Source organism: Drosophila novamexicana, unplaced genomic scaffold (assembly GCF_003285875.2).
Source record: "Drosophila novamexicana strain 15010-1031.04,08,12 unplaced genomic scaffold, DnovRS2.1 tig00001453-arrow-arrow-pilon, whole genome shotgun sequence".
Taxonomy (NCBI): Eukaryota; Metazoa; Arthropoda; class Insecta; order Diptera; family Drosophilidae; genus Drosophila; species Drosophila novamexicana.
Window position 1 is genome coordinate 755,727 of NW_020824860.1, and position 21,855 is coordinate 777,581.

The following is a 21,855-nucleotide window of genomic DNA, read 5'->3' on the forward strand; positions in this document are numbered from 1 at the left end:
CATATACAAATACGATACGTGAGCATCTCGTGTAATCCTTGAACAACTAGCGACTAGCAAATAGTTTTCTTTTCGTAAACAATACAAAAAACAAAACAAACAAAAAAAAAAACACAGGACTTCAAATTTAGAACAAAACATAAACTATATATTGATGTACTAAGTGTAACTAAGATAAACAATTCAATATTCCGTAAATGGTAAAAGGTAAAACGTAAAAGTTAATAAAGAGATAAAAGCAAAATCAAATATTTGCCCAGAACGTAAAGAATTATACAACAGAAAATGAAAATGAAAAGAAGAGAACTCTCTAAATAAATAGACGTAAAACATTTATTAAGTAAAACTCGAGATTTCACAAAAACAAAACTAAAAGAAATTATTATAACAATTAAAGATAAATGATAAATGAAATCAAAGAAAATGAAGAAAAATGCGTGCACTGCAAGTGGCACACGTTTTTGTTTTTTTTTTTGTTTTTTACAAGTAGAGAATTATATGTGCAATACCCAAAGGATATGGCAAGTTATATAGATCGGTTCCGATCGGTTCCAAAACGAACGAACGCAAGTTTTTTAAGTTTTTTGTTGATTCGATTGTTTTCAATTGTTTTATTGACAATTTGTTTGTAAGATGCAGGCACAAAACAAGAATATATATATGATAATGATTGATATATATATATATAAATATATATATATGATATACTTATATAACCCCATATAGAAATATGAATCTAGGCAAGTGCCAGTTTTTTTTTTTTTCTAATAAGAAAAATAAAGCCAAACGAAAACCGAAAAGAAAAGTAAACGGAAAATGAAAAAACAAAAAAAAAATAAGTAAATGTGATTGTTATTTAACTTAAGTTATGCATTAAATCGATAATTGATTGATATGTGTGTATGTGTATGTAAGGTATGCCAAAACATATATATATATATATATATATATATATGTATATGTGTAGCCCAGTTAGCCAAAGAGATGATCGATTCGATTAAGATTGAGCGCAGAGCATGGAACAGTAAAAGCTGAAAAACTGATTTAGAACGAAAAACGAAAAATGGTAACTACTATGTGAAGGCTACACTAAGCGAGCATTTGACACACTATATATACTAGGGTCAACCAGCGATTGGAATAAAATGAATAAAATGAAATTCAAGATATTAAGAAATCAACATGTTTTTTTTCCTTGGCGGTAATTGGACACATCTGCACTTCTATGGTAAGTTGGAGAGTTTTCGATATTAATAATATTATAAGCAAGCAGTTTTCAAAATATCATACAACCAAGAACTTAAATTGGTAGGTACCTAATGTAACTACAGTCAAAACTGCGTCCTTCTAGTTAGTGTGGCTTGGGCTATCAGTCAGTATGTTAAGCAATCGGTCAGTCATTCAATCACCCAATCAATCATTCAATAAGTCAAGTAGTTAGTCAGCCAGTCAATCAAGCAGCCATTTGATCAGGCAGTCAGTCAGACAGTCAATCAACTAATCCATTAGTTAGTCAATCAGTTAGTCATTCAATCATCCAATCAATTAGTCATTCACCCAATTAATCTGTCTATAAGTCAAGTAGTTAGTCAGCCAGACAATCAGGCAGCCATTTGATCAGTCAGTCAGTAAGACAATCAGACATTCAATCAACTAATCCATTAGTTAGTCAATCAGTTTAGTCAGTCATTTAGCCAATTTCTCAGTCAATCAGCCAATAAGTCAAGCAGTCGGTCAGCCAGTCAATCAGTTAGTGAATTGGTCATTCAATCATCAATTTGTCAGTCAGTCAACCAGTCAGTCAGTCAGTCCATCAGTCAGTCAGTCCATCAGTCAGTCCGTGAATCAGACAGTCAATCAGCCAGTCTATCAGTCAGTCAATCAAAGTCAGTCAAACAGTTAGTAAGTCAATCAGCTAGTCAATTGGTCAGTCAATCACTCAGGCAATCTGTTAGCCACATTATTAGAGTCAATCAGCCCAATTAGCCAATCAATCAGCTAGTTAGTCAGTCAGCGAATCAGTTAGTAAGTCTGTTAATCAGCTAGTCCATCACTGAGTAATTCAATCATTCAATCAGCCAGTGTATCAGTCAATCCGTCAGTCAATCAATTAGTAAATCATCTAGTACATCATTCAATCAGTCTGTCAACTACTAGTCGATCAGTCAATCAGCCACTCGGTCAATCAGCTTGTAAGTCGGTCAGTCAGTCAGTTAATCAATCAGTTAGTCGATTGATTAGTTTAGTCTTCTACATTTCTTATAATAATAACAGGTTAACATATATCTTTGTCATAAGATTTGACCCATTTCTTACTGTAAGTTTTCCCCTTTCCCCCATCTCACTCCTCCCTCTCTCTGATACAATTTTATTATTTTAATTTAATGAATTCTAAGCCCGATTTTGTCATTAGCCAACTTTGCCTTTGACTTTTGGACTGTGCTTGCCTCAGCTTAGACTTGAGTGGATCAGCCTTGTGGTTGCGCGGCATTGCATGGTGTCACACACACGCACGCACACAAATGCGCTGCTAAGCGTGCCACAACACACACACACACACATTGACACAAATAGAAACACATCCTTGGGGGGACCGCAACATGTGTCGGGCATGTCAACGTCGAGCGCCCATGCACCACTTGCTCCAATTGTTGGCGCCCTTCCCCCTTCTCACTGCTTTCGAACGCCTGCCCTGGACTGGCACGCCCACGCCTTTGCCTCTCAGAGGGGGCAAGAACATTCGATCGGCGCTGGTATCAATAAAATTAACAGGCCCTTAACAGCACACTTAAGCGGCTTGGCCCGCACGCTTTAAGGCCCATAAAGCTGGCCCAGCATGCGGGCAGAGGGCGGGCGGGCGGTCTGGTGTTTTTTCTGGCAAGTGACAAGAAGCAGCACAACTATGGAGCTGCTGCCATAGAAAGGCAGGCAGCTGAAAGTGTCGCCAAAAAGGAGCAGGGCGGGGCGTTGGCTTGGCTTCGCTTGGCCGTGCGGCCAGTGTGGCAAGTTGTCTGTAAAATGCGGCGGCAGTTTAGTTGCATGTTTTCAGTTTCACTGACAGCCCGACCATGCCCTCAAACCCACAGCCCCGGCCCGCAGCAATGCGCTGCTTTCAATTTTATGATACCCTGTAAATAACATGTATGTAGGCAAGCCGAAGATTTAATGCTCTGAGACATCTTTGATGTGGGAATAGGGAAGTAAATGCTGACTTTGATGAAAATATCGCTGGAAAACAGAATAGACGATTCTGCCTATAGAACTATATAATATAAAAGAGGGATATTGATAGGATTTGACTCATATGCAAGCACATAGTTTAACCAAGATGAGAAATCTCAGGGAACAAGCAAATATTTCTATACAAGAAAATATCTTGCGACCTATCGTCGATTCCTATTAAAGCTATATGATGATATAGTGCGCCGATCAGGTCCGGAACAGAGAGAAGGATCTATGCAAAATGGAGAGACTAACTAACAGACAGACGGACAGTCGTACCTGGCTATAACGACTCGGCTATTGATGCTAATCAAGAATCTATATACTTTATGGAATCGGGCATGCCTTCTGCTATGCATTACATATATCATGACAAAATTGGAATACCCTCGGCAATGCTTGCTTTTACAGGGTATTTGCTGGTCGTGGCCGTTGCTTTGGCACAATTTCGCTTGTTTTTAATTGCAGAGCAGTTCGTGTTGCTCCCATTTAGCCAAACCTCAGCTGCCAGCCAAAGCCCCCGACCCCCTCCCACACCCCACTCGTAAGCCCCGTCAGCCCCTGGGGCCTGGGGCCCGGCCAACCCCTTGTCCACGCTTTTGTTGTTGTGTGCTTTAACTTTTACTAATTTTAAATTGCTGTCGCTGTGTGTTTGTGTGGATGCCTGGGCGTGGCTGTTGTCAAGTGTGTCTGTGTGTGTGTGTGTGTGTGGCACAGTTGAGTTGACTTGAAATTTTAATGAAATGCGCTCGTTTTATTGTCACTGCCACGTTTTGGCGTCTGCATTTCAAATTATTTTTAATTGTCAATTTTTGCGGCTGCCTGCAACATTCGCGGGGCTGCCGCGCGGCGTGTGGCAATCAAAATATTAATGCCACGGCCAGTTGATTAACCGCAAATGAAACAAACCAAAGCAGCAGCAGCAGCAGCAGCAGCACATCCTCAACCAGTGTTACATAATTAAAATCAAATTAACTCACACACACACACACACACTCGCACACTCGCACACTGCGCTGACATTTTTGGTGCACAATTTGCGGAGGCCACCCGAATTAAATTGACATTTGGCCAGCGACATCAGAAGCTCACTCAGCGAGTGCATTCAACCGCGCACAAAACGCCAGCACCAAGCCAACCTTTCGGCCTCCCCCCTCCCGTCTCGTCAACTTATCCCACTTAATTGCAACTGCAGCTGGCGGCTCTCTGCATTAATCAGAAAATTGCATTAAACAGCGGGCGCAGCTCGAGCCGGAAGAAAAACACACAAATATAATCTAAATGATTCTAGTTCGATATGCTCTTTCTTCTAAAGGTCTATCATTTGCTTCAGTTACGTTAATTACAGTTTTACAGTTTCACAGTTTCACAGTTTTGGAGCCTTGAAAATCTCTAGACTCTCTCTCCCTCTCTCTCTCTCTTAGTTTGCTGGACCGTTAATAAATGTTCTCGCTAGCATTAGACTAAACATATTCAAGTTCTATACACACATACCGCACAGTTTTAAGCGCCTTGTTACAGTTTGCAAGTAATTGGAAATCAATTTTGCTGGCTTAATGTTAAACCAGGCAAGAAAAAAGTCTTCGTAAATCGACCATATGCTTTGACTTAACATCTACCAAACTACAGTTTTAAATGCACAGTTTAATATTCCCAGTTTTAGAGTCACAGCGAAATGTCTTTTGAGGAATTATTGATATCTTTGACAGGTCAGAACCAAATAGTTTTTGTCACGCCCATAATATGTTTAATTTCCTACAGTTTGACAGTCACAGTTTAAGAGCCAGTGCTTAAACTTTTAGAAATTTCCTGATTTTTAAATTGGTGAGCAGCTTGAACATACTTTATAGCTCAACGAACTCTTTATTTTTGGCCAACAGTTTGAAATGCACTTGAGTTAAATTACAGTTTGGAAGTCACCATTTTGACCAGGGCCCTAAGCTCAAGGTTAGAGATTTGCAGTTCTCGAGTCATAGCTTGGATTCCCACTTCAAGGCCACAGTTGTTGAGTCACAGTGTGACCGTGTCACAGTATTAGATGCGCCATTTGGGTTTGAGCCTTAAGCTGAAGATTGTCGACATTAGAGTTTTCGAGTCTTAGTCTAAACCAAATTCCTAAAGACCCTGCCTGAGGCCACATTTGTCGTGTTACAGTTTAAGAGTCACAGTTTTACAGTCACTGATTAACACAAGTTAGTGTATTTTGCAGTCGGCTTTCAGTCTGACTCGGCGGGAAAAAAAAATGCCACAAAAAAAGTAGAGAAAAAGTACAATTTTAAATGAAATTTAAAATTGATTATTGGCATTGTTTACTTTATTTTATATTGTGATTGATTGATTGATTGTTTGATTGATTGGGTCAGCGCTTGCTCACATTTGTGCAATTTATTGTGCAGCATGGCGCATAATTGAATTCCATTATGAAATACAAATTTGTGACCTGGCCAGTTCAATATTTAAATGCCCGTCCAAGTGCCCGTGCAATGGAAACGCCATGGCATGCAAATCTATCAACAATGTGGACCCACAAATTGGGTCAACTGCTTCAATTAACTCGGCAAAGACCAAGACTTAAGCTGCATTTACCTCAATTCAAGATAATGCCATTTGAAAAGCAATATTCAATTTGATTTGCATACCCAGAACCCACTCAGATGGGCTCACACAATGGTCTCGTGCACAAGACAGATTCTACCATCCGATTAGGCATATATCTATTCGTATAAGGACGAGGAGCTGCATCGACTAGACCACGATCTATCTGTGAGAAATTTTATATATATCTATCGATATATATTGATATCCTTAACTTGGTCAAGAACACATTTCTCAAAGCATGAGGCTAAGGGAAGAAAAAGTGCGCATAGTAGCAAGCCTGAATGTACGTAATGGCAGCTCCAGGGTATTTTCTAGTCGAGCATTACCTGTCGCACATGAGTAGGAGTCAGTAGAAGGTAACCAAAAGTTGCGACTCACGTTAAGTGCCTCGGGTGTGTGCGTTCTCTCAACATTAAGCTTCTAATTGTGAGAGGCGACTGTGGAATATATATATATGTACATATAAGCTTGCGATTGGTCTGGCACAGCTTACGAGTCTGCAGCTTGTACATTTAGTAGGAAACATTATTAAAGTGCATTTAAGGTTGTTTTTTTTGCATAATTAAATGGAAACCTCGAGCTGTCTGCGAGCTCACTTGAGTGTATGGATTTTAATTGGGCAAATCAACATAAGTGAAAACTTGAAGTCCAAGTCGAGCGCTGGAAATTGAGCCTGAAATTGAGCGGCGCCCGAAGAGGCGCTCAGCACTGTCCACTTGTCGGATCTGTCGAGTGGCCCAATGACTTAAAGATGCAATGCCACAAACAGAACAGTCCACAATGTGGCCGGGTGTGTGTGAGTATGTGTGTGTGCGAGTCCTTCAAGTCAAGTCAAAGTCAAGCTGCAACCAATATTGGATGCATGTTTCCACATACATGTATTGGCATGCGCTTGTACAATTTGCAGCTACATGAAAAAGGCAAGTCCAAGCGTATCTCTCTGCCTCCACTTGGTCCACTGGCTGCCCCTGCTGCAGTTCTCCTCGTTGACCGGCGAGCGGGAGAGCGACGATAAAATTAGCCACCCAAGCCACGCCCCTCGTTGGGCGCCAATTTGCATAATCACATCCCATACCGCAGGGTTGCGACGAGGGGTTCGTTCGGGGTCTGGGTAACTGGGTCGCGTGCAATTCAATTAAATCGTTCGACGTTTAAAAACCGAATAAAAATTCAAATAAAAATCAAAATTAAATTCATGCCGAGAGTTTCATACAAATGGGCACAGACACAATCACAATCACAGTAGCAGTCGCAGTCGCAGTCACGGATACTGTGAACGACACACTGATGCAGATGCGCAGGCGAATGCGGATGTGGATGCGGATGTGAATGTGGATGCGGACACTAAAGCGAGCGAACGGAACCTCCATTGGCATTTCAATTTGATTTGCTGGCCATTCGAGTTTTAATGCGCAAATCGTTTCGAATTGTTTGAATCAATTAATTTTTGCGACCATGCATGTGAATTGTGGGCGTGGCTGTCAGCCCCCTTAAATGCTGTGTCTCTCATTTCGATTTCGAGCAGTTGCAAATATGTTTACAACAGGGCCAAGTAGAGGGAAAAGCAATTCAGCTGAAAACTTTCGAATCGCAGCCAATAAAAACTCAAAAGTCATCCATTGAAGAGCAGAATATGTTAATTAAAAGCCAACAGAGCAGCACAAGTATGCCTTCGAGAAACGTATTCCAATATGAAAAATCCAATGATAGTTATATCACAAACTCTTTCATAGTATGCCGACAGAATATTGACACACGATATTGACAAGGGATGTGGGTTTAAAATGGGGCATATCAACTTTTAGTTTTGTTTTTTAAATGCCACAATTCCTTAATTGACTTGATTGATTGATTGACTGATTGTCTGATTGACGGACTGACTGGAGCGAGTGTGGACAGAGAGACAATGTCGACCTGCAAGTGGAAAAAATGCTGCTCAAAGTTTGCATGAAGAACATTTACAAAGAGCTTGGAGGTTGAACCAGCAAGCGTGAAATCGCCGGTTCAAATTCTAGATGTTTGTAAATTGCAAGCGTACAAAAACGCTGTTTGAAATACATTCACAAAGAGCCTGAAGGGTATCGCTGACTGAACATTGAACCAGCAAGCGTGAAGTCGCCGGTTCAAATTTGTATATATTTGTTTCTAAATTCGAACCCTTTGCAGATGGTGCACTTTAATCGCATGCATATTATTATTTCAGTCCGTGCGACGCCGGACAATCGCTGCGTTTCGATGGCACTTCTTCGTGCTCGCCCGGCTAGAGACAAGCTGGCTGCACAATTAATGCTACCCGTTCTTTGGCTGAGCCATACTCACTGTGTCGGGCTGTCAGCATTTGATATGTGAAATCTGGATCTGGCTGCGATGTTTGTGTCTGTGTCACAGTGTATAGCTGTATATTTGTGTCCAGCACATGGCGCATTGCGTATCCTTTACCCCATTTATCATTTGTCATGTTTGTGAATCTTTAACAAACAAACAGGCGAAAACCGAACGCTGCAACCCCCACCACGTCGCTGACTGTCCATTAAGTTCTCGTTGTTGTCGTTTTGGCGGGGGGTCAATGTAACGCTCGATCGTGTCAGTGCCACCAGCCACGCCCCCTTCGCCCACACAGCATAGTTGAACCAAAACAAACGGATTCCCATATCCGCCCATTCGCTGGCTTTATATAATCGAAACCTTCTGTCATTTTCTTGTCGTTGTTGTTGTCGTTGTTGTTGCTGTTGCTGCTATTCTTTTTTTTTTGTTGTTGTTGTGTGTTGTTGCTGTTGATTTTAATGCGTTTCGTGGCATTATTGCTGTGCCGTCCAACGTCGCGTATACGCAATGTGCACAGCAATTTTCATTTCATTTCGTTTGCTGCAGTCAACTTCACAGTTGTTGTTGTTGCTCCGCTTGTTTTACTTGTTGTTGCTGTTGTTGCTGTTGTTGCTGCTGTTGTTGCTGTTGCTGCTGGCTGCTGTTGCTGCTGTTGTTGCTGCTGCTGTTGCTGTTGTTGTTTTTGCTTCTGCTGTTGTTGTTCTTGCTTCTGCTGTTGCTGCTGTTGTTGCTGCTGCTGCTGGCTGCTGTTGCTGCTGTTGTTGCTGCTGCTGCTGGCTTCTGTTGTTGCTGTTGCTGCTGTTGTTGCTGCTGCTGTTGTTGCTGCTGCTGTTGTTGCTGTTGTTGCTGTTGTTGCTGTTGCTGCTGTTGTTGCTGCTGTTGTTGCTGCTGTTGTTGTTGCTGTTGTTGTTGCTGTTGCTGCTGTTGTTGCTGCTGTTGCTGCTGTTGCTGCTGTTGTTGTTGTTGTAACAAAAAATGTCAACGCACAAAACGTTGAAGCGCAACTGACCTCATTTGTGAAGTCTCTCGGTGTCGCCCTACTCCCATCTGTCTCTCCCTTTCTCCATCTCCATCTCCCTCTCTTTCTTTTCTTGATGCATGTCGTCCTGCTGCCTGGGCTGAGTGGGCGTGGCTCTTTATGCTACTTTGCCATTTAATTGCAAATTTTACGCTTGCTCTAAATTTGCTTTACACATGCCCCCACTCACACAAACACACACACACACACACAGACACGCGCACACCACAGCAAGGGGACACACTCACACACACATACACAGACACTCATATTTAAATATACACTCGCACACACACACACATTTGAGAGTGCATTTCATAATTGCCAAATGCACTGAGTGCTGCACGGGCCATAAACTGCCGCACAGCCCGCGCCGCCCTGCTCCATGTGTGAGTGTGTGTGTGTGTGTGTGTGTGTGTGTGAGTGCGTGTGTGTGTGTGTGTGTGTGTGTGTGTGTGTGAGTGTGTGAGTGTGTGTGTGTGTGAGTGTGTGTGTGTGTATCGTGTTCATTAGCCTGGGATTCTGCTTGGCTCCTTTGAACATTTTTCAGCAGCCGCAACAAAATGCAAAGCGCTTGTGTTGCTGTTGTTGCTGCTGTTGCTGTTGCTGCTGTTGGTTGTTGTTGCTGCTGCAGTTAAATTTATGATTTCAAAAAAGGAAACTGGCAACAACTGAAGGCCAAACCCAAGCACGGAGCTGTAACCGTAGCCGAAGCCGCAGCTGAAGCCAGAATTGCAGCCGACATTGGCAATTGCAGCAGCAGCAACAGCAACAGCGGCAACAACAACAACAACGACGACGACGACGACAACTGTTGGTAATGGTAATCACTGGCAGCAGCAGCAATGTAGCCCGCATCATGCGGCCAGTAGCTGCTGCAGTTGTTGTTTCAATTCATCATTTTGTTTAGGGCTGGAGGCGGTCGGCGGGACAAGGGGCAAGGGGCAAGCGGCATTGCATCAAACGCATTTCACGCAAAATACCAAGCAGCAACAGCAGCAACAGCAGCAGCAGCAACTATTGCAACTGGAGTGGCAATCAGTTGGCAGGCAGCGCATTACTCAAAGTGTGCCACATGCAGGCATCTATATATGCGGGCATTTCTGGCAATGGGCGTGGCAGTTGGCAACGTGGGCGTGCAACCAAATTGCTACTCAAAATGTTGACAAGCGCAAGAATGTTGCTGCCGAGTTGTTGTCCTTGCTGTTGCTGTTGCTGCTTTGTTAATGGCGTTTGGCGTTTGAGTTGAAAAACAACTGTGAAATACTGTGAAATACTGTGAAATATTAAATACAAGTTTATTTACTTTTTTTCGGCTCATTTAGAAAAGTTTAGTTCCCGAAGGCGTGGCTACGAAATGCCAGCGAGAAGCTAGGTTTTTGCTTCGTTCTGGATGAGACATGATCGCGGCTATAAATCTATGGAAAATTCTCTGGTGGTTCAGTTCACAGTCTTCACGAACCAGTTTTTGCGATGTGTGTGCACACTGTAGTTTGTTCCAGTTCCGTTCCAGTTCCGATCATTCGTTCAGCATTTGGTTCCACTCATTTGTTCCTTATACAATAATTCTCCTAACCTAGTTTGTTGGTATAAAATCATTTGGTTGTCCATTCGAACCAGTTGTTCATTGTTCCAGTTCCGATCAATCGTTCAGCTTAGTTCAATTGCACAGAATTCTTTGGTGTTTCAGTTCATGGTTCGAACCAGTTGTTGTCCACATTGTGATGCTTCTTTGTTCCAGTTCCGATCACTCGTTCAGCAATTGGTTCCACTCGTTTGTTCCTTATACAATAATTTTCCCAACCTAGTTCGATTACACAAAATCAGTTGTTGTTCACAGTTCGAACCAGTTGTTCATTGTTCCAGTTCCAAGCAATTGTTCAACAATCGGTTCAGACAGACGAACATTGTCTCAACTGTGTATGCCGGCAATGCCTCCCTCTTTCTCTCTCTCGCCCTCTCTCTCTTTCTCTCTCGCTCCGCCTGTTACATACGTTTGCACGAAATTAATATACCCCGTTTGAGCCAATTTCAATTGGAATTCGCGTCGGTTTTGCGTCACTTTCCGAAATACAAACAATGCAAACAAAACAAAGCGACACATTAAAAATGCCTTCAGTCTCTGGCATAATGAAATTTACAGATTGATTTTGGTTAAAGTTCAGCTATGCCGTGCTAAATGATGTGCGTGCCAAGTATTTGTGTTATGTCTCAGGCATTATTTTGAGTGGAAACTGTGAGAAAGGCATTCGGTTTGAGCCAAAATAGTTTTGCTTTATTGACGCATCAATTAGCTAAATTAATGCAAATATGGGAGTATTTTCTCAAAGGGCAGAGCCATCTAATATGCACACATGACAGCCAGACTGGCTCGACTGCCAGATACCCTGTAAATGCTGTTTGGATAGAAAAGGAATTGTGTAGGCCTACACGAATTCCTGTCGACAATATTCGCACTTAACTCTGTCCACGTTCTACTGTAACTCGGATGTCTATCAATCGATCTAGCTACAATTTGGAATATATTCTTCAGCTTTTCAATTACGAGAGATATTTGATTAGATATTGCACAATTTGCGAACTACTTTTACTCTTAAAGTCAACGTGATTCACAAGTCGAATAAGCACTGCGCAGCCGAGCTTTTGTAGGGTATTTATTCATGTCAGGCCGCATGCAATGTTTAAAGCCAAATGTGTATCTGTGACAGGCTGTTTTATATCCGTGCGATATGCAGTGACAGCAATTGAGTACGTATAGCATGTATCTGGATTTATGTATCGCTTCATCAGTAACGCCCACTGTGGGCGTGTGTGGGCGTCTGTATCTGTATCTGTGTGTGTGTGTGTGTGTGTGTTTGTGTTTGAATTGAAGCATTGGAAATAATCTAAATATTTGCGTGCAACTAAATTGAAAATGCTTTTGGGCTGAGAACCAGCAACATCGACAGATTCCGATTGCAATTCGAATATTGCTGATGCCGCAAAAATTTGAAAGAACTTTACTTTTATTGAACCCCCCCACCCCCGCATTTCTTGCTCCCAGCCCAGCACCCTTGGACATTATGATAATCCATATCATTATGTGGATAATCGAAAAATTTCCATAACAATTAAATATGTTGCGAAACTTGAAATGATACAGTATAATCGAGTTCACATAACATCAAATCAACATATCACATTGCTAAAATTGGATTCACACCAAATTTGCATTAATTTATATTAACAAATGCGAATGCACTGAATTTCGATGCTCAAAATTCAACACGCGACTGCTCGCTAATCAAAATCTCTTCATGGTGGCAACTAATGCGTGAAATGGACTCATGCATGCATTGAATCATTATGTGCTTGCTCATAATTGCTTTATTATTATTATTATTATGAATGCAATTGTTGTTATTCCTATTGTTCTTGTAATTAGACAATTTATTCATTTGGTATTTAGTTTATTATTATTAGTAACAATAGGAAAGATATTTAAATATATTATAAGTATTAATTTTTATTATTATTTTTATAACTTTCATTGATTTTCGTTAATGCATTAGTTACATAACAATTATTATTGCTATTATTATTTGTATTACTATTAATATTATAAGTATTATTATAAATATCGTTAATATTTTTTTTTTATATTATTTTTATTAGTTTATAATAATTATTATTGCTATTATCATTATTAGTATTACTATTGTTATCATTATTATTACTTTCATTATTTGATTGATTTTTTCATTAGTTTATTATTATTAGTTTAAGTAGAAAAGATATTGATATAAATATTATTAGCATTAATTTTCATTTTTATATTTATAGCTTTCATTGATTTTCTTTAATGCATTAGTTACATAACAATTATTATTAGTATTATTATTATTATTACTTTAATTATTTTCATTATTATAATTATTATTATTAATATTAATATTATTTCGCGGCCTAACCATGAACAAAGAGGCAAACCATGCGAAAATCGGATAAGATAAGCCTAGGGGTATGTGAAATTTTGACCTATGGATAGAGAGGGTATCTAGCTTTTGAGACCATCCAGTTATGCTGACAAAATCGATATTTATCACACATTGCATATGGAAATGATAGTGCCACGTCTGCAGAGGGTACAAATAGATGAATAGAAGATGCATCAACAGCATCAGCATTTTATAAAAAAAAAAATAACGTTTATGCAATTCACTTAGAAAACATGAAATATCTAAAGCAGAGAGTGGTAGTGGGAGTGGGAGCGGGAGCGGGAGAGGGGGGGGGGGGGGTGGGGACACAATGTAAGTTTATTGAAAGTGAGGCGAGGAACGGGCGCAGTTGAAGCCTGGTCAAGTGGTTGGTGGCCCATTTCAAGTGAAAGAGTCACTTCACAAAACCAAAGTGTGTGTGTGCGAGTGTGTGTGTGTGTGTGTGTGTGTGTGGCTTTTTTGCATGTGAAGTGCCAAAAATTGTGCTCGATTGCGTGACAAAGCAAAGTGAAAAGCCAGCAAAACTAGCAAAGCGTGCATTGATAAAGAGCTGGCAAAAAACAAAAACACACACAGAAAAGACTGGAAAAGTGGAAAAGATGGGGAGTAGGGGGGAGGGGGGCGGGGTATAGTATATAGCATAGAGGAAAGAAGAAGCAACTTCTGCTGCTGGCACGCTGCCTAACGATCTATTTACGTTGAGAGTCCATTGAAGCGTATTAATTCCTTTTAATGCCAAAATAATAACGACGCCATTATGCCGACAGCAACAGCAGCAGCAGCAGCAACGGCAGCAGCAGCAACTGACAACAACAACAACAAGGGGTCTGATTTTCATGGGCGTCGTCACTTTGGCGACCGCCCGTCGAGCAACGCTTTTTCGAGGCGGGCGCCAAAAAGTCTGCTGCGAAATGTTTTCCAATTGACCAAACAGCGCACAAATAAAACCCAGACGACACACACACACACAAACACACAGAGAGAGACCAGGCACGTATGTGTGTCGCACTTATAAACATAAAAACTGATAACGAAATCAAAACGCCAAGCCAAACGATTTGGAAATATATATCGATAGCCAACAACAACAGCAACAACATCAAGAACAACAACAACAACAACGACAACAAGAAGAAGAGCTCGCAGAGTAAAGGGGCAGCGTTTGACCCAACTATGCCGTAGCTTGAATACCCTATAAAAGCTGCTGCCGGGGCCGCTTCCTCGCCCAGCTCACATATATACTGACAGTCGGGAGTAGTCAACTAGGAGATACCCTGCATCGCCTAGCTATCCGTGCCTTGCTTCTTCTTCTCTTGTTTTGCATTTGGCTTTTTGATGAACTTCGGACTTTATTGTCCGATCGCTGCCTAAATACGGCACAAGACTTTAACCCTAACAAATGCGTCTTAAAGCATTTTGGTCTAAATTGACGCAAATATCCAAAAAGTGAAATAATGGCAAACTGTTTAAACTATTCGACTAGCTACATACCAATTTTGTTGCAGTTCTCGAGTTATGCTTGAGTAACAATTTCATGAAATCGATATTTATCGATATTCAAGAAAAAACGATATAAAGCCTTAAGCCCTTGTTGCCTGCAAGATGGACGCGTTTCTATAGATCGATACGACTGATCAAGTTTATATATATAGCTATATAAGTATATTAACTTGACAACAATCTGGTTTTTCTATATAGCTGATCAGCTGAATCGATTCATAGCGATTTTAGCTCAGCTAGACGCAACTGTACCTTGATTTCTTGTGTTAGCTGCTGTGAGTCTCGCGCACATTAGCTTCAAATAACTTCCTCTCTGTTTGGGGCAATGCATATGCCCCCTGGTTAGAGCATAACAAGAACGAGTAGCTGTAGCTACAAAGTGCTGTCCGGCTGGCCCGGCTGCTCGGTTCGACGGGTTGTCCGGCTGTTTGGTTGTTCGCGTGCTCGCCCGTGACGGGGGCAGCCAAGCAACAGCAATGTTACGGCCATACGACATTATTATCATCGCAAATGGCAAGTTAGACAAACACATTGAGTGCCCATTTAATGGCCCCAGCCAACAAAGGCGCAGACTGGCCTGGCTGAGAGGAGGGCAGTCGGTCAGTCCGCCAGTCCGTCAGTCCGTCAGTCTGTCAGTCCTTCAGCCTGTTGGGCAGGCACATAATGACCAAGCTAAACAGCAAATGAACTTTTAAACGTATTGAATTGACGTAGGCAGAGGCGCTGGCATAGGGGCAAAGGGGCACGGATCGGGGCCGTCTGTGGAAACGAGTGAATGGACACAGCAATTTCTTGGGGCCAATACCTTTTAATGGGTTGCCGGGCAACCGGAACAACAAGAACGGCCAGCAGCAGAATGGGTCGCAGCAGAAGAATACTAAATGTTAAATACCTAAGTAAACCAAAGTTGAAAGCCCTATGCAAACTAAAAACCAATCCAACCCAATCACAGTGAGTGTGCGCCAGTTCTCCACTAAATATTTATCCAGCTTTATACAATAACATTTGTTCGACTAACCGACCGACTGAGCGACCGCAAGAGCTAGGCCAGATGCATCTGATTTTTGGCTCGAGAGTGAGATCTAAGATGAAGTTACTGAAATTCGAACCGCAAGTGGAGAAAACGCTGGTCAAAACATGTTACACCATGCAGGCATTAAACAAAAGTGAAGTCGCTGGCTCAAATCGGGTAGCAATTCTTAATGTTTATATTAGAGAAAAGAGGAATAATACTGAATATTTGACAAGTATGTTACTCGTTGAACTAGCAAAAGTGAAGTCACTGGCTCAAATCGGGTAGCAATTCTTCATTTTCATATACTAGAGAAGTAAAGAATAATTTTGATATATTTGACAGGTATGTTACGCGTTGAACTAACAAAAGTGAAGTCGCTGGCTCAAATCGGGTAGCAATTCTTCATTTTTATTTACTAGAGAGGAAAACAAAATGAAAGAAAGAACATTTTGTTTAAAATGAAAAGAAAAAATGTGTGTTTCCTTTTATAATAATCGACTCTGCCCGAATTTGACATGAATTACACAAGCGAGTGCTTGCCTCTTCACCATTATTCATTTGAGCCGCGCAACGCCGGGCTATTGCTTCGACTAATATATATGCTCCATAACATATATACTTATATATATAGGCATAATATTTAAATTCCTAATGAAATACGCATTAGTACTTCGACAAGTGTTGTAAAACGAATAAGAGGCAGTTAAAAGTGTTGAAAAGACCGCAAGAATAGTGTTTGCTCAGATTTACAGCACTGCACAGCACGCGATAATCATGTCTTTCAATCGACTTTTCGAATTGAACAAATCTTAAGCCTTAAGCATAAAGAGCTTGGCTCTCAACCTTTCTAACTAAGAATCTAAACATGCTTGGTAGATGCCAATTTTGTTTCAATCAAATGCAAATGTCATCGACATGGTTTTGGCTATGTTTAAAGCAGAAATAATCAAAAATCTCTGACAGCAGGGTTACTGTGTGTTAATAACATACGTGACATTCTCTGGATCCACATATATATATATATATATGTGTATATATATTTGAAAATGATTTGAACATCTGTTGCTGGACGAGCACAAAATCCAAAATTTAGAGTCATGTGAGAGGCGCGACGCATCAAATTGTCAACTGGTCACGAACCGCAGGCATATCCTCAAAATGTGCACGTTTAGTGCTGCGGGGTGGGTGTCGGGGGGGGGGGGGGGGGGGGTGTAGGGGGTGCGGGGCAGTGCCATAGCCATAGACAGCACGTGGCGATGTTATATGTGAGCTGGCTTTGTGACGTGACTTAAAATATAAAGAAAAGCTGAAAAAAAATGAACAAGCGGGAAGATCTGCGGCACACCGAATACTTAATACCCTGCCAGACATTCGCCTGCGAGAATCGTAAAGAGTTCAATGAAAATATCTACGAGCGACTCTTGATATAGAGTAACATAATAGATAGATTTGATGCGAATGCGAATGCACGGAATCGTTGCAAAAGAGTTTTCCAAGAACTCACTTTTCGACGTTTCGATGCCAGCTATATAATAAAGTGCTCCGATCGGATGAGACTTAAGAACGGAAAGACGTATCTATGCCAGACTGAAAGACTAGTTCGCATAGAAAGAGTGAGAGAGAGAGAGAGAGAAAGAGAGAGAGAGAGAGGGGAGACAGACAGTCGGGCCTGGCTATAACGACTCGGCTCGGAGCTCGGAGATGTCACCTTCTATGCGTTATATGTTATTTCATTTGATGACAATATTGATATGCCCTCGATAAGGGCAGAAAACAGGAAAAGCGAAACTGAAACCGGAAACGGATATGGATTTGACTTTGACTACTTCAGCGTGAATGTTGATTTAGATGATGCAGCAGCAGCAGCAGCAGCAGCCAGATGAGTTTTTGATGCCTTTCAGCGCTGCGTTTTACGAGCTGACAAACTGGCGACGACAACAACAACAACAACAGCAACAACAACAAGAACGACAACAAAACTGACAACAACAACAAGAGCAGACGGCATAAAGCCAAAAATTTGGCCACGCATAATTTAACAATATGACACAGGAAAAGCTGCAGATAGTTGCTGTAGACATGCTACGGTTGGGGGCAGGGGGACGTCCGGGTTGCGGTGGTGGGCGGTGTTTGGCACTAGGCATTGCGGCGCGTAGGCGTGGCATCTGTCAAGCTGGGCCGCCCGCTTCTGTTTGTGTTTACATTTCATCTTAAGCTGGCTGCCAATGCCGCATATCAGTCACATTGGATGCCACTTTTACAGCCGCCACAAGTGGCTCACGGGCGGTGGGTGGAGCGGGCGGGGGGGGGGGGGGGGGGGGGGGGGGGGGGGGGGAGGGGGCGGGTACAATTGTCGAGTGGATATCACATGAGTGTGGGCGGGGCGGGCTGGAGTTGTCGTCGTGCAAATAAGCTTAAGCCGTGAAGCTCGTCAACAGACTTTGCCTGGCAATGTCTACGCATTTGCTTGGCCCCACAGCACACACACACACACACACACACACGCACACACACACACACACACACACACGCACACTCACATGCCTGGCCCAGAAGCTTAGGCTTTTGCCTCATCCCGCTGCCAGCTCGCCTCCATCTGTGACTTTGTCGCTGGCGTATTTGCATTTTGTATCACTTAAGCAGCAACTTCTTATGCCCTGCACGCAGGCTGCCAAACGGGTATATTGGTTTTGTGTGTGGCCGTCTGTGCATCGATTACACACACACACACACACACACACACACACAGCTGAAGTAAAGATTCAAGGGAAACTTGTAGAAGGCAATCATTATTAGTAACAGTTTTAAATTTACAGTTTGAAAGTCACAGCGCTTTCGAATTACAGTTTTAGAGCCCTCCTTAAGCTTCGACAAATGCCTACACACGCTCACACATAACAAGAATTCCTATTTTGAAGAGAAAAATGCACATTCACAGTTTAAAAGTCATTGCTAAAGTCACAGTTTGAAAGTCACTTTGCTGTGTGATTACAGTTTTCGAGGCAGCAGCAGGGCGTGAGCACATGAAAAGGCGTGTCCAAATGGATGCATCAGTAAATCACAGTTTGAAAGCCATTTGCCTTTGTCAGTTACAGTTTTAGAGTCTGGAGTGTGAACAGCGTATTGCGCAGTCGATTGCAGCCAATTGCAATTGCAATTGTCCTCAGTTTTTGTAGATGCCACTGGCCGTCGGAGACGTCACACACACACACACACACACACGCACACAAAAACCCACACACCCACACACACCCACACACACGCACACACACATGTGTAGATCTTTGTGCTTTGTTTGCAACTCAAATGTTAAGTAGAGGTATTTTTTGTGAGCTCAAGTGCGTAGCTATCTGCCAGCACACGTACCCCCTCCCCACACCCACCCCCCTCCAAGAAACCACCCTCTGATCCGCCGCCCTCCTCATTTGACAATCAAATTTGGTTTGGCTACAATTTGCTTGGCGCCGGACGCGCCCCTCGTTATCCGCAGCCAACAGTGTGTTAAGTATAGTCTGTCACACGCACACACACACTCCCACACACACACACACTTTCCCACACACACACACACAAGCGCGCGTGGTGCTCATGTATTTTGCGCTCTATTTGACTTTTGGCTTTCCGTTTTGAGCCCACATTGAGCTTGGGCTGCTTCTCGTCTGTATTTTCCACCCAACTACCTCGCACCCACCCTGCTCTCCTACCCCATACCCCCCCCCCCCCTCGTTCAAAACACTCCTCAAATTAGTGCCCACTCCAAGGCGCATCACACTCCATCAGATATCTGAGCCATATTCGAGCGGAATACCATTCCAGCATCGAGTTCAACTCTAGATATATTTAAATCCCCGCCTGCTTTTAATTTATGCGAGTTTTTAACTTTTATTTAAATCCGCAAAAAATCGAAATGTTTTCTCAAAATCTTGAAATCCTTAAATAAATAATCCTTAAATAAAGTGCGTTCTGAATTTCCGAACTGTTAAACATTAACTGTAAAATTCCAATTAGAAAAGGCAATAATCCTTCCACGCCCACAATAAAAATGCAGCCAAGCCAAAGGCAAACGAACAGATACAAATGGAAGGAAGGAGAGGGGGGAAGGGGGGGAGCAGGCCCCCGGACTGGCAGCTGTATATAAAACGCTGGCAATAATCACTCAAAGTGCAAGTCCTTAATTTTCATTATTTTTTCTGTGAATTATTTGTCAAATTTCGTTGCGCGCTCTCTCTCTCTCTCTCTCTTTCGCTCATTCCCCTTGCTACTCTGTCTGACCTATTGAACAACTGGAGAGAAAGAAGCCAAGATTTCTTAAACTGGCAAAAAAGAGCCTTTCATTATGTCTAAAAACCAAAATGCAAAAGCATTAGTTAGATCTCTTAAAAGTTGCCCTTTAAAACTATTCGCTTTCTCTTTAAACATAAGTGTAGGTTATTTATATTTGGTTACTCTCCTTAAGTCATAATTTAAGAGTCTCTCTTCACTTACGTGCATTCCATTGCGTTGATCTGCTGCTGACAAAAATACACTACACATTGCACAGTAAAAAAAATTAGAAAAAAAAGAGCGCACTAGAAACTTTTTGGCGACACGCACTCGCTCTCCCTCTCTTTCAAATTTTGGCTCTCAGCGGCAATATGGCGTGCCTGGCAGCAGCATATGCAAAGCCGCTGTCGGACAAGGCAAGAAACACAAAATAACGGAGTTAAGGAAAGAACAAAAAAACGGGACTATTATTTGACAATGCGCTTGCATTCTTGTGCCGAGAAAATAAAACCAAACTAGCATATACATACATATATATATGTATGTAACTGACGGCGACTTGCACGACGCTCACATTATATATTATAAAACATTTGTTGTTACACCTTTAGCACTAGCACTACACATAATAAAAAAAGAATAAAAAACAGAAAAACGGCCGGTTCGCTTGTATTTGGCGTCAATTATGGCACGATAAAGGCAGATGCAGCCGCTTCGGCGCGGCGACGATTTCCAACTGACTTTTTGAGCTGCGTCGACGGCGATCGCCGCTGCCGAATTCGACATTCGAACTCGAATTTTCGAGCTGACGAGAGAGAGAGAGAGAGCACATGCGAAATTCAACGAAATGCAATTGAACTGGACTCAGCCTGCGTCAAGGCAAATGAGGTGAAATGATAGGGAGGGGGGGTGAGTTAGTAAACTAGACGAATATATATATACTCTATGGGATCGGAGATGGATAAAGTTGGCATGCGAACATTTCTTATTATTCAAATAAAATACATTTAAAAATATCTTTTGGATAAATTTTAAGTCAAATTTCGAAACTGAAAAACCTCAACTTGCAAAATTTTCAAATTCCAATCGGAAAATCCTGCCACGCCCACAACTTAATGCCAAACTCCAGGAAAGCTCGCTAATCCTTGCGCAAGGGCAACGTTTCCGTCTCGATGCCGTCCTTGGTGATGAGCTTGAGGACGCCCGTGTCGCCGGTGAAGAGATCCCGGTCGGAGGCGACGCGCAGACAGTTGCGAGCCAGTGCCAGGGCACGCTCCTTGTCGAGAGGGGGATACTGGTCGGGCGGCACGAGGGTGTGGTGCTCCCAGCCGAGGCCGTGGTCCAAGGCGGGCAGCAGCATTTTGCCGGAGCTGCCGAGCACACGGTAGCGACAGCGCTCCATGTGGCCCACCGGATCGTAGTAGTAGACGGCGCCCTTGCCCGCCTGGTCAATGCCGGCCAGGATGGTGCAGGTGTGGTAGGGGAAGAAGCGCCGGTTGTACATCACAATGGAGATCATCTGGGCCAGGGCATCGGTCGAAATGGGCTTGTTGTGCTCCTGCTCGTACATCTGGATGCGGATCTGCAGCAGGCTGGTCATCGAGATGGTGTCGCACCACAGTCCCGTGGATGCCACCATCGCCAGCGGGGTCATCGGGAACACTTTCGACTGGTCGCGCGTCTCGATGCTCAGCCCACTGCAAATCCGTGTATCCGAGGCGACCACCACGAACTCCTCCCCTGCGATGGCCAGCACGGTTCCCCCGTTCGTATCGTAGTCGCTTTCCGAGCAGGAGGAGGAGCCCGAGCCACAGTTGCTGCTGCTGCTGCTGCTACCCTTCCTCCTTCTCTTCTTCTTCTTCCTCAGAAGATTCTCAGGATTATGCAAGAGTATGTTATTTATATTGTTCAGATCCATTCGACGATTTACTAAATTT

At 42.6% G+C, this 21,855-nt stretch overlaps 1 protein-coding gene across 1 annotated transcript; it reads right to left on the reverse strand.

The window, feature by feature from the left end:
• Positions 1 to 21,056: 21,056 nt before the first annotated feature.
• Positions 21,057 to 21,572, reverse strand: LOC115767741 (proteasome subunit beta type-1-like). The gene has a single exon (XM_030712052.1). The coding sequence runs from the start codon at positions 21,570 to 21,572 to the stop codon at positions 21,057 to 21,059; it is 516 nt and encodes a 171-aa protein (XP_030567912.1).
• Positions 21,573 to 21,855: the final 283 nt, after the last annotated feature.

Coding starts and splice junctions, on each gene's coding strand:
- LOC115767741 (XM_030712052.1), bottom strand. CDS start 21,572: ATGACCCCGCTGGCGATGGTGGCATCCACGGGACTGTGGTGCGACACC.